This window comes from Cebus imitator, unplaced genomic scaffold (genome assembly GCF_001604975.1).
Source record: "Cebus imitator isolate Cc_AM_T3 unplaced genomic scaffold, Cebus_imitator-1.0 Scaffold750, whole genome shotgun sequence".
NCBI lineage: Eukaryota > Metazoa > Chordata > Mammalia > Primates > Cebidae > Cebus > Cebus imitator.
The window spans coordinates 63,015-77,993 of record NW_016108065.1 but is presented as its reverse complement, the minus strand read 5'-3'; the positions used below and the strand labels follow the sequence as shown (position 1 = coordinate 77,993).

Genomic DNA, 14,979 nt, shown 5'->3' with positions numbered 1-14,979 from the left:
GGAGCTGCTCTCAGCCCAGATCTTTTTTTTTTTTTGTATTTTTAGTAGAGACAGGGTTTCACCATGTTGACCAGGATGGTCTCGATCTCTTGGCCTCATGATCCACCTGCCTTGGCCTCCCAAAGTGCTGGGATTACTGGCGTGAGCCACCGCGCCCGGTGTCTTTTTGTCTTTTTGGTCCCTGATGACAGATACCTTTCCCAGTCTGCTTAGCTTATTTCTAGATGGTGTACACCCCGATAACAGCATAGCCTGGCACAGTGGCTCGCACCTGTAATCCAAGCTATTCAGGAAGCTGAGGTGGGAAGGTTGCTTGAGTCCAGGAGTTTGAGACTGGGGTGAGCTGTGATCTTCCCGCTGCACTCCAGCCTGGGCAACAAAGCAAGACCCGATCTTTCAAAATAATAATAATAAGAAGAAGAATGAAAAGAAAAAAAATAATAATAAAATAAAAAGAGCAAGAGAGGAATGGGCTTCACCCCATTTCTGTAAGGAAGCTCCAGAAGTGTATCTTCTCACTGAGCTGCTTTTCTCTGGGGCTGATGCATTAGCTGCAGGCCAGGGACTGCAGCTTATGAATATGCTTCTGTGATTTCTGAAGGCCTTGGTGCTGGGCAGGCTTCTCGTTCTGAACCGAGAGGATGGGAAAGGAAGCCAGTGGGTAACATGTACCTGCTCCATGCAGCACACACAGGCTGCTGACTTAGGCAGCTTTTCCTACCCCACATCAAGTGTCAGCTTTTTACTGACCAGGAGGCCGAGGTTCAAAGAGGTGAAGTAACTTGCTTGGGCCGCACAGCTCCACAGTTTGAAGCCTTCCTGATTCTTCAGTGGACACACTTTCCCTCCCTCAGCTGTCTTGTCTTTCTTGGTGCATCCCCTCTCTTGCTGCTTCGTGAGCATGGTTTGGTACAGAGAAGCACCAAGTTCAGGTAGATTAAGTGCTGAACTTGAGAAAGGCTATTTCTTTCCATCATCCTTGAGGGCTGTCTTTACCCAGCCAGTCCTTGGTACACCACCTGGCCCTGAAAGGAAGCTGATCTGCCCACTTGGTGCCCCTGGTTCCTGTCTGGGGGTGGGGGCCTCCCACCCACAACCAGCTCTGACTTGGAGTATAACCTTCACCTTTCAGTGTGGGGCTCCTCTTCTGTGAAGCCACGATGCATCCTGGTCCCCCGGCTCCTGCTCCCTGCTCCCTGCTTCTGCGCTCACAGCAGTTGTAGGCGTTTTTTGCAGTGCACGTCCTGCAGGAGGTTGCTCGTCTGTGCCTGCCAGGTCAGAGTTTCCAGTCCCAAGCACACCCCCTGGCCCAGAGCCGGTCTGAAGAGGAGGGGATTGGATTGGAGGAGAACTGTGTGTACCTCCTTTCCAGAAACCTTCGGGTGCTCCTCCCAGTGGTTGGGGCCCCAGGACAGGTGCCCTTCACTGCTGTGGAGACAAGCATAGCCTTGACTTCCTGGTTTCCCTGCCAGCCGTGCAACAAGCCATACACATGTCATCCTTCATTTTTGATCTTTGGTTTGAAGACATGGCTGTCGCTTCCTAGGACACCCCACTTCCCCCAGGGAGAATGGTGCTCTTTTTTTTTTTTTTTTTTTTTTGAGACGGAGTTCTGCTCTTGCTCCCCAGGTTGGAGTGCAATGGCGTGATTTCGGCTCACCGCAACCTCTGCCTCCTGGATTCAAGTGATTCTCCTGCCTCAGCCTACTGAGTAGCTGGGATTACAGGCATGCACCACCACACCCGGCTAGTTTTGTATTTTTAGGAGAGATGGGGTTTCTCCATGTTGGTCAGGCTGGTCTCGAACTCCCGACCTCAGGTGATCCACCTGCCTCAGCCTCCCAAAGTATTGAGATTACAGGCGTGAGCCATGGCACCCAGTTGGGAGCATGGTGATCTTGAGGCCAGAGGCACCCTGATCCTGACCTGCTGGTAGGGCATGGGCATCAGCCTGCTCATCCCTCTCCTCCTGCATGTCCCCACCCACCCCACATTTGGTCCCAGATGCTGATCTTGAGTCTTCTGGGCCATGGGGCCATCAGGAAACCCTCAGGGAACTCTTTGGCAGTTCGGGGTCTCAGTAGACTCCTGTGGCACGGGTCTTCTCTGTGAATACTCATTCATAGTATAGGCAGAGGTTGGACAGAGGCCAGGCACCCCCTTGCCCGGGGTGCTGTGGGAAGGATTCACATAGGCTGGCCTATTGCGACAACCTGCAGCCCCAGGACCCTGCACAGAGGTCAGCCCCTCGTCCTCTCTGGGCCATGAGGACCAGGTTTTTCGGGTGCTCGCTGGGCTGGCCAGCAGGGCAGTGTCCAGCCTGTTGCTAATGAAAACCTGCCCTTACCCAGAGCAGAAGAGTGTCCTTTCTCCAGCAGCTGTGCTGGCTGCACACTCCCAGCCTGGAGCAGCCTGCCTCTCTCAGTCAGGGTTCTGCACCCTGATCATCACTGGGCTCCCCCAGATTAGGGGGACTGGGAGGAGGGTTAGACGGGGCCTCCTTGCTCTCTGCCCTGTCCGGAAACTCAGTTCCAGCTCCCCCCCTTATGTGGGCCTGGCAGCCAGCTGACAAGTTTTGTTCACCTTGTTCTGTGTTGGCTTTTCCTGCTTGGTTGTCACAAGCCCAGTTGGTTTTGTGGGTTCTTTGTTGGCTTTTATTTAGCCTCAGGTTTTGTGTTTGCACCCGCCTGGAGAGGGTTGTGGTAGGAGGGACTTCCTTCCATGTCACTGACTTCTTTTTCCAACTTCCCTTTACCTCCGGCTTCCTCCCCGCCCTGGCCTCCTTGCCTGGCTGCACGGCCCTCCCTGCATTCACGTCCTTTCCCATAACTGGCACGTGCACAGCCCTGAGTTATAAATAGCCCCAGGCCTGGCCCTGCCCTTTGCTCTCTCGTTTTCTCTCCATGGACTTGGCTGGTTTCTGAGCCATTCCTGTCTGATGCCACCAGCACTAGACTCTAGAAGACTCTAGAAGATTCTTAGTCTGAAGAGAAGTGCCATCATCCTGTATCTTGTCTCCACCCCACCTACTCCATGCCCTGGGCCAGATGTTCCCTGAGTGGCCCCACCCTTCAGAACAGGGAGGGAGAGCTGGACCGTGTGCCTTCCTGCCTGCGCTGTTTTTCCTCCTGGCTCTCCAAACCATGTGGACAGAAGGAGACACAGTGCCCCCACCCACGCAGGCACCAGTATCTCACACTGGGTGGGGCCGTCATGGGCCCTGCTGCCCTGGCAGCCTTCCTGGGCCTTGAAGGCCCCCTGGTACTCAAAGTAGCAAGATTGTCCTCAGAACACGAGCAGGGCTGGCAGGCTGGGTGGGTGGGTGGCACTGCCTGAGTGGCCTGCCATTCACTTCACCTCTTCCCCTCTTGCTGGGCAGGGAGCAGCTTCTGCACACAGTGGGAGACACCTGTACAGGCAGCGGGGGGGCTGCTTTTGCCAACTCCACCATTCATGATGGGCAGAGGGGGGGTGTCATAGGCCACCCCACCCTATGTGTACGTGCACAGTGGGCAGCAGACTTGCTGCACTTCGGTAGCATTTCAGGGCACTGAGGCAGGCTCAACCGGCATACTCTAATGCGGAGACCCTGAAGGAGCCCTCAGAAAAACGCTGCCAAAACTAGGACCCAGCCAGGTCTTGGAAATCCACTCATTGATTTAGTAAATGAATTTTAATTGAGCACCTAGGTGTTCTGGGCACCATGTTAGGCAAGGAAGTTCCTAGCTTAGGCACAGCCATGTCCTGGAAGCTCCCACCCATGGGGTCACTGCCTACCCTGCCCTTGGGGGACAGGTGTGCCTGGGACATGCTTGTCCTTTTCCTGGAGCTGCTCTCAGCCCAGATCTTTTTTTTTTTTTGTATTTTTAGTAGAGACAGGGTTTCACCATGTTGACCAGGATGGTCTCGATCTCTTGACCTCGTGATTCACCCGCCTCGGCCTCCCAAAGTGCTGGGATTACAGGCTTGAGCCACCGCGCCCGGCCTCAGCCCAGATCTTGATGGCTGTCCCCTCCACATATATGCACGTGTGTATAAATGCATATATATGCACACATATACACAGGCACCTGGGCAGGCTCACAGTTCATGCACACATTCTCACAGGTATGCACACACTTAGGAGATTCCCAGGACAAAATGGTGGCCCAGGAAGGCTTTTTAGATGGTCCCAGTGGGCAGTTGAGGCTTTGTGGTCTAAGCCCCAGGGACTCAAGTGGGGCACAGGGTAGAGCTCCCTCCCCAGCCAGTGGAGGCTCAGGGCAGGAGGACTTTTGCCTGAGACCATGGGGGCAGCCCAGGCCCTAGGCCTTTCCTGTTGAACTTGCTGTCTATACCATGACTTGGCTCCCTCCTAGCAGGCCAGGGAAACAGGACAGCAGGATGGGGTGTAGGCAGGCGCTGTGCTGGGACCCTGATTCCAAATCCAAATTCCACAGATACCATGAGGCCTGAGCTGGCCTCAGTCAGATCCTTCCTCAAACCCGTCAGTTTTCACTGGAGGTGATTCTGCTCCCAGGGCATACGTGGCAGCGTCTGGAGACATTTGTGGCTACCACAGCTTAGGGGAGAGGGTGTTACTCACATATGGTAGGTGGAGGCCAGAGATGCTGCCCTGAATTTTACAAGGCACAGGACACCCCCCAGTCCCTGACAGAGCCCCTCCAGGATGTCAGTGGGGCTGAAGAGGAGCCTGCCCACAGCCAGTGATTTTCTCCGAAAGTGCGAAAATGAGTGATCGGGGACCACCACCCCAGTTCCACACCCGTGAGCCCAGCAACTAGTGGTTTGGTAGGTGGGGCTGTCGCAGACACAGACCCCACCCCCGTGCACGTACACACACACACACACACACACACGCACACTCATTCACTCACTCACTCTCTGGCACTTCTCTCTGACTGCTGGCGGAGCTGGTGGGCACAGGCAGGCAGAGGGAGCACAGCCTCAGCCCGGTGGAGCACTGAGGTGCTGCCATGGGCATGGCCAGCCTCCAACATTGCCAGTAGCCAGGGAGCAGGTGGGAGTGGCCAGGAAGTCAGGCGGCAGTTTCCATGGCCTTTGGCGTCATCATCTTTGGTGTCATGCCTTTGCTAGGGCTGTTGTAAGTAAACATCACAGACTGGGGAGTTTAGTTTCTTGTAGCTCTGGAGGCCTGAAGTCCAAGGTCAAGTGGTTGGCAGGGTTGGTTTCTTCTCAGGCCCGTCTCCCAGGCTTGTCTTCTCTGTGTGTCTTCACATGATGTTCCCTCCATTTGAGTCTGTGTCCTGATCTCTTCTTCTTTTACAAGTCCTGGTGGGGTGCTGTGGCTCATGCCTATAATCTCAGCACTCAGGGAGGCCATGGTGGAAGGATCATTTGAGCTCAGGAGTTCAAGACCAGCCTGGGCAATGTGGCTTTTTTTTTTTTTTTTTTTTTTTGAGTTTCGCTCTTGTTACCCAGGCTGGAGTGCATTTGAGCATCATCCGTGGACGGTAACCTCCGCCTCCTGGAACCAGCCCCCATGCGACAGTGAGAAGTGACTGTAATCATCTCTTTTTTTTTGAGACGCAGTTTTGCTCTTGTTGCTCAGGCTGGAGCGCAATGGCGTGATCTCAGCTCACTGCAACCTCCACCTCCTGGGTTCAGGTGATTCTCCTGCCTCTGCCTCCCCAGTAGCTGGGATTACAGTCACCTGCCGCCTCTCCTGGCTAATTTTTGTATTTTTGGTAGAGATGGGGTTTTACCATGTTGGCCAAGCTGGTGGTCTCGAACTCCTGACCTCAGGTGATCTGACCGCCTCGGCCTCCCAAAGTGCTGGGATTACAGGGGTGAGCCACCATGCCTCCCCCCAAAAAGATTTTTTTTAAGTTAGTAGAGCATGGTGGGGGGGTGCCTGTGGTTCCAGCTGCTTGGGAGGATTAGGTGCAAGGATTGCTTCAGCCTGGGCTCTGGGGGCTGCGGTAAGCTGTGACTGTGCCACAGCACTCCAGCCTGAGCGACAGAGCGAGACCTGGTCTCAGAAAAAAGAACCAGACATATGGAACCTTTTGGCTTTGGTTTAGCTTAATCACCTCCTTAAAGCCCTGCCTTCAAATACAGTAACATTCTAAGGTACCTGGGGGTTAAGGCTTCAACATGAATTTGGGTGGGGGGGGGCGGGGAGACGTTATCATAGCACAAAAGGCAGCCTCCCGTGGCCATGGGCTCTGTCCCCTACATCAACGTTGGGCCAACAATGTGTCAGCTCCATCTTTTTAGACAAAAACAGTAGAGAATCCCTAAACTTTCAGCAGGGATGCTGATGGGAAGGGTACTTTGTCATAGCCCACATGTAAGAGGGTCCCTGCCATTGATGTCGGGGCCTAAAAAGCAGGGTCAGGGGACACAGGCCTTGAGCCCAAGGGACAGGGTTCTTCTGGAGTAGGTGTTAACAGTCCCCATGGTTGGGAGGGAGGTGCTGCCTAGGCCCTGTCAGTCAAAGGGTCATGTGGCAGCAGCAGTCAGAGAATCCAGGTGAGGGGGCCCCATGTGAGCAGTGGGGAGGGGAGTTTGGTTGCAATAAGAGCCAGGTGGCCATGCCATGGGTTCCGTCGCCCCCTCTCCTTCTCCTTCCTTGACCGTGTCAGGCAGCTGCTGCTGGGTTGCATGCAGAAGGCGTGGAGAGAGGCCTGGCCCAGCCTGCTCCGCACCAAACTTTGTGTTTTGTGGTCTGGCAAGACTAAAGGTGGCTCCAGGTATTGCCCCTGGGATTCTCTGTGACCACAACCGTGTGGCTGAGTATGTGTTGAGGGTCCCCTGCCTCCCTTAATTCCATGTGGAGCCTTCATGGGGGCAGGGGTTTGTCCAGATGTCAACAAGCTGGCCCTCCTCTCTCAGAAGACCCTGATGCCAGCATCACCCTTCCAGTCTGACTTCTGTCTGTTTCTCCTGCAGAGTGAGCTGGACTTGGAAAAGGGCTTGGAGATGAGAAAATGGGTCCTGTCTGGAATCCTGGCCAGCGAGGAGACCTACCTGAGCCACCTGGAGGCACTGCTGCTGGTGAGGAGGGCGCAGGAAGCTGAGCAGGGTGGGGCGGAGCAGGGTGACAGAGTTGGGGAGCCTCTTTGCCCATAAGTCCCAGGTCAGCTGTCAGAGCCTGGGTGCAGCTCGCTGTCCCTGGAGTGGATACCAGTGGAAGACTGAGTTGCCAAACAAAGCTGGTTTTAAAATTGTATTTGTTATGTGATTTAAAAATAAAAGTGCATATGTCAAGTAACCGTGACTGTCCACTGTCATGCCGTGCACCTGACAGGTGGCAACCCCTCTCACCTGTGCCCTCTTCCAGCCCATGAAGCCTTTGAAAGCTGCTGCCACCACCTCTCAGCCGGTGCTGACGAGTCAGCAGATCGAGACCATCTTCTTCAAAGTGCCTGAGCTCTACGAGATCCACAAGGAGTTCTATGATGGGCTCTTTCCCCGCGTGCAGCAGTGGAGCCACCAGCAGCGGGTGGGCGACCTCTTCCAGAAGCTGGTGAGTGATCCAGAGCCGGTGCTGGCACTACAGGCATGTACCACCACACCCAGCTAATTTTTTGTATTTTTACTAGAGAGGGTTTTGCCGTGTTGGCCAGGCTGGTCTCGAACTCCCAGTCTCAAGTGATCCACCCACCTTAGCCTTCCAAAGTGCTGGGATTACAGGTGTGAGCCACCTTGCCCAGCCTTTTAAAAAAAAAATTTATTTATATAGGTTTTGTTTTTGTTTGTTTGTTTGTTTTTGTTGTTGTTTTTTTTGAGACAGAATCTCCCTCTGTCGCCCAGGCTGGAGTGTAGTGGCACAATCTCGGCTCACTGCAACCTCCACCTCCTGGGTTCAAGCAATTCTCCTGCCTCAGCCTCCTGAGTAGCTAGGATTACAGGCGAGTGCCAACACACCCAGCTAATTTTTGTATTTTGTAGTAGAGATGGGGTTTCACCATGTTGTCCAGGCTGGTCTCTAACTCCTGACCTCGTGATCTGCCCGCCTCAGCATCCCAAAGTGCTGGGATTACAGAGGTGAGCCACTATGCCCAGCCTTATGTAGGTACTTATAAAAAGAGACGGGGACTCATTGTGTTGTCCACGCTGGAGTGCAGTGGCTATTCACAGGCACGATTCCACTGCTAATCAGCACAGGAGTTTTGACCTCCTTTGTTTCCATTCTTGGCTGTTTCACCTCTTAGGCAAACTGGTGGTTCCCAACTCCTGGGAGGTCACCATATTGATGCCAAACTTAGTGCATAGTGTACTACGGCCCAGAACTCCTGGCTGAAGCCATCCTCCAGCCTCAGCCTTCAGTGTAGCTGGGACCACAGGTAGACACACCACCACACCCTGTGTGCACACACTTTACCTGAAGCAGGCTTCCTCCACAGGGAAACTAGTCCTCTGGGGGCAGGTGTGGGCTGAGGCCAGGTCCCCTCTAAGTGTGAAGAGCATGTGATTCCTTAAAAGCCCTGTCCCCAGCACTCCTGGACTACCCTGACACTCAGCTGTGGCCTCAGGCTTCTCCATGGCTGGTGCTGGGGACTGAGTTTTCTGCTCTGAGGTGTGGCTTTCCTGTAGGCAGACCTCTCCCTCTGCCACCTTGTGCTGCAGACCCCCCCGGACTCCAGGCCAGAGCTACGACTTGAGAAACACACAAGGCACTTACTTTGTTCCAGTTCTTGCCTCTTGGGGCTGTTTCCCCTATGGGCAGAGAGCAGGAGGCTGTATTTTGATGCATGCTGCCCCCTCCATCTTTGAAGCCCCCCATTTCTCCCTGTGTGTGTCAGCAGTTTTAAAAGTGGTGGACATAACTTGGCCTGCCACCCTTCTGAGAAAGGAAGAATCCTGGTGTTGGGGGAAGAAAAACATCCAGAGCTCTTCCTAAATAATATTCGAAATTGTTCAGAGACTTTTAAAAAATGTTAATATCTGATGAACACTGGAATTTAACTTTGGAAAGTTTCTGCTGGCTTCCCTGAAGACCTTGAGCTACGTAGCCTTCATGAGTCAGATGACGCAGCTGGAAGACTCAGAGGAGAGGCTGGGGCTGCAGTGGGAACTTGTTCCCCGTAACCACAGCTGGGTACTTACGTGTCCCCAACCTGGGCTGGGTGTTGGGGCCTCTGCAAGAACAGATAAGCCGGGTGCCTGCCCTTGTCCCTGCAGAGCAGCTCAGTCGGGTTGGCCCAGCACTGCTCCGTGAGGCTTCCTGGTTGGACAAGTCTTAGGGCCAAAGGAGCTCACAGTGCCCTGCCCAGCTCCGGTGGCGCCTCCAAGCCCAAGAACTCATGATCCACATCCAGTGGTTCAGAAAGCCAGACCCAGATTCGGCTTCTGCCGCCTCCTCCTGTGGGGCTGCACGGGCTGACTTCCCCACTCCGGGTTTTCTTTCTGGCTGCAGTTTTATCAACTCTGAATTTTTTTTTTTTTTTTCTTGCAATGTTTGGAACATTTTGTTGAAGTATAAAATTGTTGGAATTTAGCTAATAGAAAAACATAGTAAATATTTACGAAAACACTGATAACATCACTCGAGTCTCACACAGGTAACAATGTAGACAGGTCTTTAAAAAGTCACAAATTGAAATTATGGAGATATGAATCTAATCACTCATTGCTGAGCATGGTTATCAATATAACATTTAAGATCTTGGAGCAAATGTCCCCCAGTCTTCTGCAATCCAGTGCCCTTTGGAAATTGGTTGCTCTCTTTGGGAGATTCAGACTCAGGGGCAGCCGGAAGGGGACAGTTAAGAGCTGAAATCATCACATAACTGGCCTGATTTTCTTCATTCTATTGATTGTGTCAAGTTATAGACACAAAGTGTTTTTCTTTAGTCTCTGATGATTTGAGAAGATGAAGAACATGAGCAATTTCTCATTGCCTGAACAAAAATTTGACACATCAAGAGGCTGAGTGTGGAGTATCTGTACTAGAACCATAAAGTTCTATCTGAGGGTACATTATGCATAAAACTAAGATAAAACAGAGAATTAACTATGCCATATCTCATATTTACTAAAAGTAGGAAAGGAGGCAGAGTGACATTTTTAAATCAAACTTCTCTAGTTTTTGCTTAATGGATGGTTAATAAACACACTGCTTTATGCTGAAGTGACCACATAACTATTTCTAGAGTTCAGAAGAACTTAAATCAGGCTTTAAAGACAAAAGAAAGCAGGCTCAGACACAAAACAGAGAACAATTTCCATGGTCAATATTTAGACAGAACTATAAAAAGCTAAAGGGCCGGGCGCAGAGGCTCACGCCTGTAATCCTAGCACTTTGGGAGGTGAGGCAGGTGGATCACCTGAGGTCAGGAGCTTGAGACCAGCCTGGCTAACGTGGTGAAGCTCCGTCTCTACTAACACAAAAATTAGGCGTGGTGGCTAGTCCCAGATACTTGGGAGGCTGAGGCAGGAGAATTGCTTGAACCCAGGAGGCGGAGGTTGCCATGAGCCAAGATCATGCCACTGCATGCCAGCCTGGGCAACAGAGTTCAACTCAGAATTTTAATTTTTCTAATTATTTCAGACTTACAGGAGAGCTATAAGAACGGGGCAAAGTGTAGGCTTCACCCAGATACACTGATTGTAACTTTTTGCCACATTTGCTTTATGTCTTTTTGTGCACACACAAACACACATGCACCCATACACACAAGCACAGGATTTTTTTCCCTTCTGACTACTTCATTGTGTATTTGCTGTGAACAAGGACATTCTCTTCTGTAACCCACAGTACAATTTGTTAAATTTAGGAAATTTCACACTGATGAGCTACTATTATTTAATATATAGTTCATATACATTTCCTCCAAATTAACAGTCGCATTCTTCACGGCTGTTTTCATTCTCTGATTCAGGTCCCGGTTTAAGATCACGTTACAAACTTGGTTGTCACCTCTCTTTAGTCTCCTTCAATCTGCACCAGTTCCTTAGACTTCCGTGACCTTGACTTTGTTTTTTTTTTTTGGAGGCGGAGTCTCGCTCTATCACCCAGGCTGGAGTGCAGTGGCGTGATCTCGGTTCACTGCAGCCTCTGCCTTCTGGATTCAAGCAGTTCTCCTGCCTCAGCCTCCCACATAGCTGGGATTACAGGTGCACGCCTACACACCTGGCTAACTTTTGTATTTTCAGTAGAGACGAGGTTTCACTATGTTGGCCAGGCTGGTCTCAAACTCCTGACTTCAAGTGATCTGCCTGCCTCAGCGTCCCCCAAAGTGCTGGGATTATACAGGCGTGAGCTGCTGTGCTCACCTGACATTGACATTTTTTGAAGGGCACAGGCCCGCTTAGGTTCGCCAGTTTCCTCAGGAATAGCTTCATGTTCTGTGCCATAGCACCACAGCAGTGAGGCTGTGCGCTTCTCAGTGCATCAGATCCGGAGGTGTGTTCTTGATTAGTGAAAAATGTGGAAAGGAATTGCTTAGAACTTCTCACAAGCCACCTGGAAGATGTGAGGTCCTGGAGCAGGAGGGAGGAGAAGTCCTGAAAGGAGTCCTCCTCCCAAGACCTCTGAGACCCTGCCCAGCTGTCACCTCTTCTGAGAGGCTGTCCTGGCCCTGACCACATTCTCCAAAGCAGCCCCCATTGCTCTCGGTCCCCATCCCGATTGTAACCATCTGCCATCACACTACCTGTGTGTGTTCACACATGTGTTTATCAGGTGCTCTCCTGTTAGAACACCAGCTTCAGAGGGGCAGCGCCTCGTCTGAATTATTCACCACTGTGGTGACAAGGCCTAAAGCAGGCCCTTAGTTTGTGGGGAGATACTTAGTGACTTGCAGAGGAGGGAGGAGGGAAAGGAAGAGCTCTGGGCCTCATCACTGCACTGACAAGGAAGAACCTAGAATTGGAGGATACCAGGTCTCCTCAGTGTGGCAGGGCCTGCTGGGTGTCCTCTGGCTGCTACTCTTTCCTTGTACACTCTAAGACCCTTTGCACAGCCCCTGTTGGGAGCAGGGCCAGAAGATCAGATAATACCAAGGGTGCCTGGTTTATCCAGCATCCGGAATTGTCTTCTGTGGAAACATAAAATTCAATATAAATGCAAATGCACGTGGAAATAAAATTAGGTTTGACGCAAAACAAACGCCAGGAGCCGTGAATGCCTTGGGCTCCCAGTTTGCAGTCAGCTGCAGGGGGAGTCTCCAGCCCTGACCAGTGCGTCTCTTGGGTCTGCCCTTCCACTCCCCAGGCCTGGGTTTGCTGGTTTTCCCTCGCTGCCCCTAATGCTGTTGTGAGGCCCAGAGATGGCTGTGTCTGCTGCATTCACACACGGGAAGTTGTTGCCGAATCGAGTGTGTGTCTGAGCTGGAGGGGTGCAGTAAGGAGATCTGTTACAGCCTTTGGTTTAATAGAGAACAAACAAAACAGCTCTCACCTTACAGCCAGTCAGTCTCCCCCCTGCCAGGTGTGCAGCATGACACTGGGGCACCCTTACCAGGCCCGGGATGGGCTCGTGCCTGTGCAGCGGGAGGCTCTCTTCTGCAGAGGCAGCTGGACTCTGTGTCTTATGTGCCTGAAGGAACTGAACAGGAGTGGACACTGTGGGTGGGATGGGGGGGTGACCTCCGTGTCCAGGATACACTCCTGCAGCCAGAATGAGAAGATGCTGCGTGCAGACACTTGTCCAGATTCACTGACAACCTCGAACTTTAGCTGCCGCTCGTGGCACCGTTTCAGCGAGTCGGGTGGGAGGAATAAGTAGCTCTGGAAGGGAACTGTTACCTGCCTGGCGTCGTGAGTCACTTCTCAGCATGTCATTTTGGGAGCGGGAAGTGTGCTGGGTGTGTGGGGAGGGGAGCAGGTGGGAGGGAGCAGCACGGAGGAGCCGAGGCCCCTGGAGTTCCTGATGAGCTGTTGCAGGGAGCCCGCTCCTCGGAAAAGCGGGGGAGCTGCAGCACCTGTCGACTCTCTCTTCCTTCCTCCCTGCAGGCCAGCCAGCTGGGTGTGTACCGGGCCTTTGTGGACAACTACGGAGTTGCCATGGAAATGGCCGAGAAGTGCTGTCAGGCCAATGCTCAGTTTGCAGAAATCTCTGAGGTAATGCCTTGACGCCGTTCAGCCAGGTGCGCCGACTCCCACCTGTACCCTCCACCTCCCCGGGAGAACAGAGTGCGCCACGTCAAGATCTGGTCGTGAACCCCAGCTGTTTCCAGATTCTGTTGGGTTTGCTGCATCAGCCCCATGCTGGGGATGCTGTTAACAGGAGGAGCAGCTGACAGGATGTCCTGCCTCCCCAGGGGAGAGGGCCTGATTCTGGGGGTTGGCCGGGTTCCGGGGACACTCTTTGCCCCGTCTGTCTGCAGTGAGGAGTGTCTGTAGTTCTGCCCGTTAACAGCTCTCACCACAAGAGTCCTGAGGCTGACTTTGTACCTGGCACTGGAGACGCGGCTAGAGGTGACCCACTCTTCCTTTTCTGGCCTGTCAGAGACCTTGAGAGTGGGAAGCATTGAGGGGCTAGTGCCACCGGGTGAGGGCTCATGTCACCTGTGCTCTCTAGACCCATGTGAGGAGCAAAGCAGCAGGTTGGAGCTGCACTGCCTGCCACAGGCCCCAGGTTTTAGACTGCTGACCCCCTGCCTGCATTTAGCCCCAGGAAGCTGAAACCTCAGACCATGCAGTGTTAGCACCCTGAGCCTCGAAAGAGTCATTCAGAAACAGAGACCATGAATGGGCCATTCAGGAGGCTGGTGGCCAAGCCAAGACCAGAACCTAGCGACACCCCTGGGTCTGCACTCTCCAGACTGGGGTTCTTCCTGCCGTTCCCCACCCCGTGTCTGCCTGGTGGCCACTCTGCGACATTTTCCTCTTCAGGGGCCTTTGCGTCTTGATGATCCCACCAACTCGCTGTAGCTTTGCCTTCTGACTTGGCTTTCCCCCACCCAGCAAGGGTTCTGAGCAGAAAGTAGGGGTTCTGCATTCACACCCTACTTCTAGTGCCCATGTCCCTTGTTAACCCTGCGGTTCTCCCATGGAGCAGAAAGAACCGCAGGGTTAGAAAGAGACATGGGCACTAGAAGTAGGGCGTGAATATAGTCACCTTGCTGGGACACACCCTCAGCTGTCATCCCTGGGCTTTTGTTCTCGAGGCTTTATGCCGTCGTATTTATCACAGGATGGCGCATCATGGACCCCGCCCTGATGTTTCCAATAGTGATAGTACCTGCTGCCCTGCTCCTCCAGATCCCGTGGGGCGCCCTGCTCCGCCAGGTGCTGCAGGTAACAGGCTCTGCATGCATCCGGGGCTCCGGCTTCCCTCCCTGCTGCCAGACTCCCTCTGGACCATTCAAGCTGTTCTCTCTTTGTCTTTCATTAAATGAGCAACCGTCCTCCCCAGCAGCTGGCATGGTGACACTGAATTTCAAGTGACCTTGACAAATCAGGGACCTGAGCTTTTAAGAGCAGGCTGTAGTTAGATGGGCAAGTTCAAGTCCACCCGGACAGGTTTCTGCAGAGGAGGGAGGAGACACCGCGGGACGCCACCTGGGGATCACGTGATCCCACCAGCCATGCACCAGTGGATTCTGAGCTGTGGCTGGAATGCAGGAAGTAGAATGGGGCTCAGGGTCAGCCACAAGCTGGCCCACTGTGAACGTTTGTGGCACTTGCACCATCAGAGTGACATGCACTTCGGTTCTCTGTGTTTCAAAAAAGACCCAGAAAAATTGGAGCCACCAAAAAAGAGCAGAGTCAAACTCAAGGAAGAGAAAGTGGCAACCCCTGTGGAGGCGGGAGGGGTCAGTGCTCAGGCATGGGAATTTGAGGATCACCCTCCAGTACAGGAAGGAGTGGAGTAGTGTCCATCTTCTCCTGGGACCGTCCTGAGAGATGGGCAGCGGCCAGTTAGATCTGATTTCATGGAACACCAGCTCTCTAGACAGTAGGTAATAGGAATTATATGAAAAGGGCTTTGGGAGTCAGGCTGGTTTGGGAGATGCAGGGTTAAGCCAAACTCACACGTTTTCTTTTTCTTTTTTTTTTTTTTTT

At 52.8% G+C, this 14,979-nt stretch overlaps 1 protein-coding gene across 1 annotated transcript in view; it reads left to right on the top strand.

The window, feature by feature from the left end:
* BCR (BCR activator of RhoGEF and GTPase) overlaps positions 1 to 14,979 on the top strand; it is a 136,976-nt gene that overhangs the window by 77,405 nt on the left and 44,592 nt on the right. Inside the window, exons 3-5 of the mRNA XM_017519479.2 lie at positions 6,916 to 7,020; positions 7,307 to 7,492; positions 12,925 to 13,032. Coding sequence (XP_017374968.1) covers positions 6,916 to 7,020; positions 7,307 to 7,492; positions 12,925 to 13,032 — 399 coding nt within the window. The remainder of the gene's footprint in view (positions 1 to 6,915; positions 7,021 to 7,306; positions 7,493 to 12,924; positions 13,033 to 14,979) is intronic.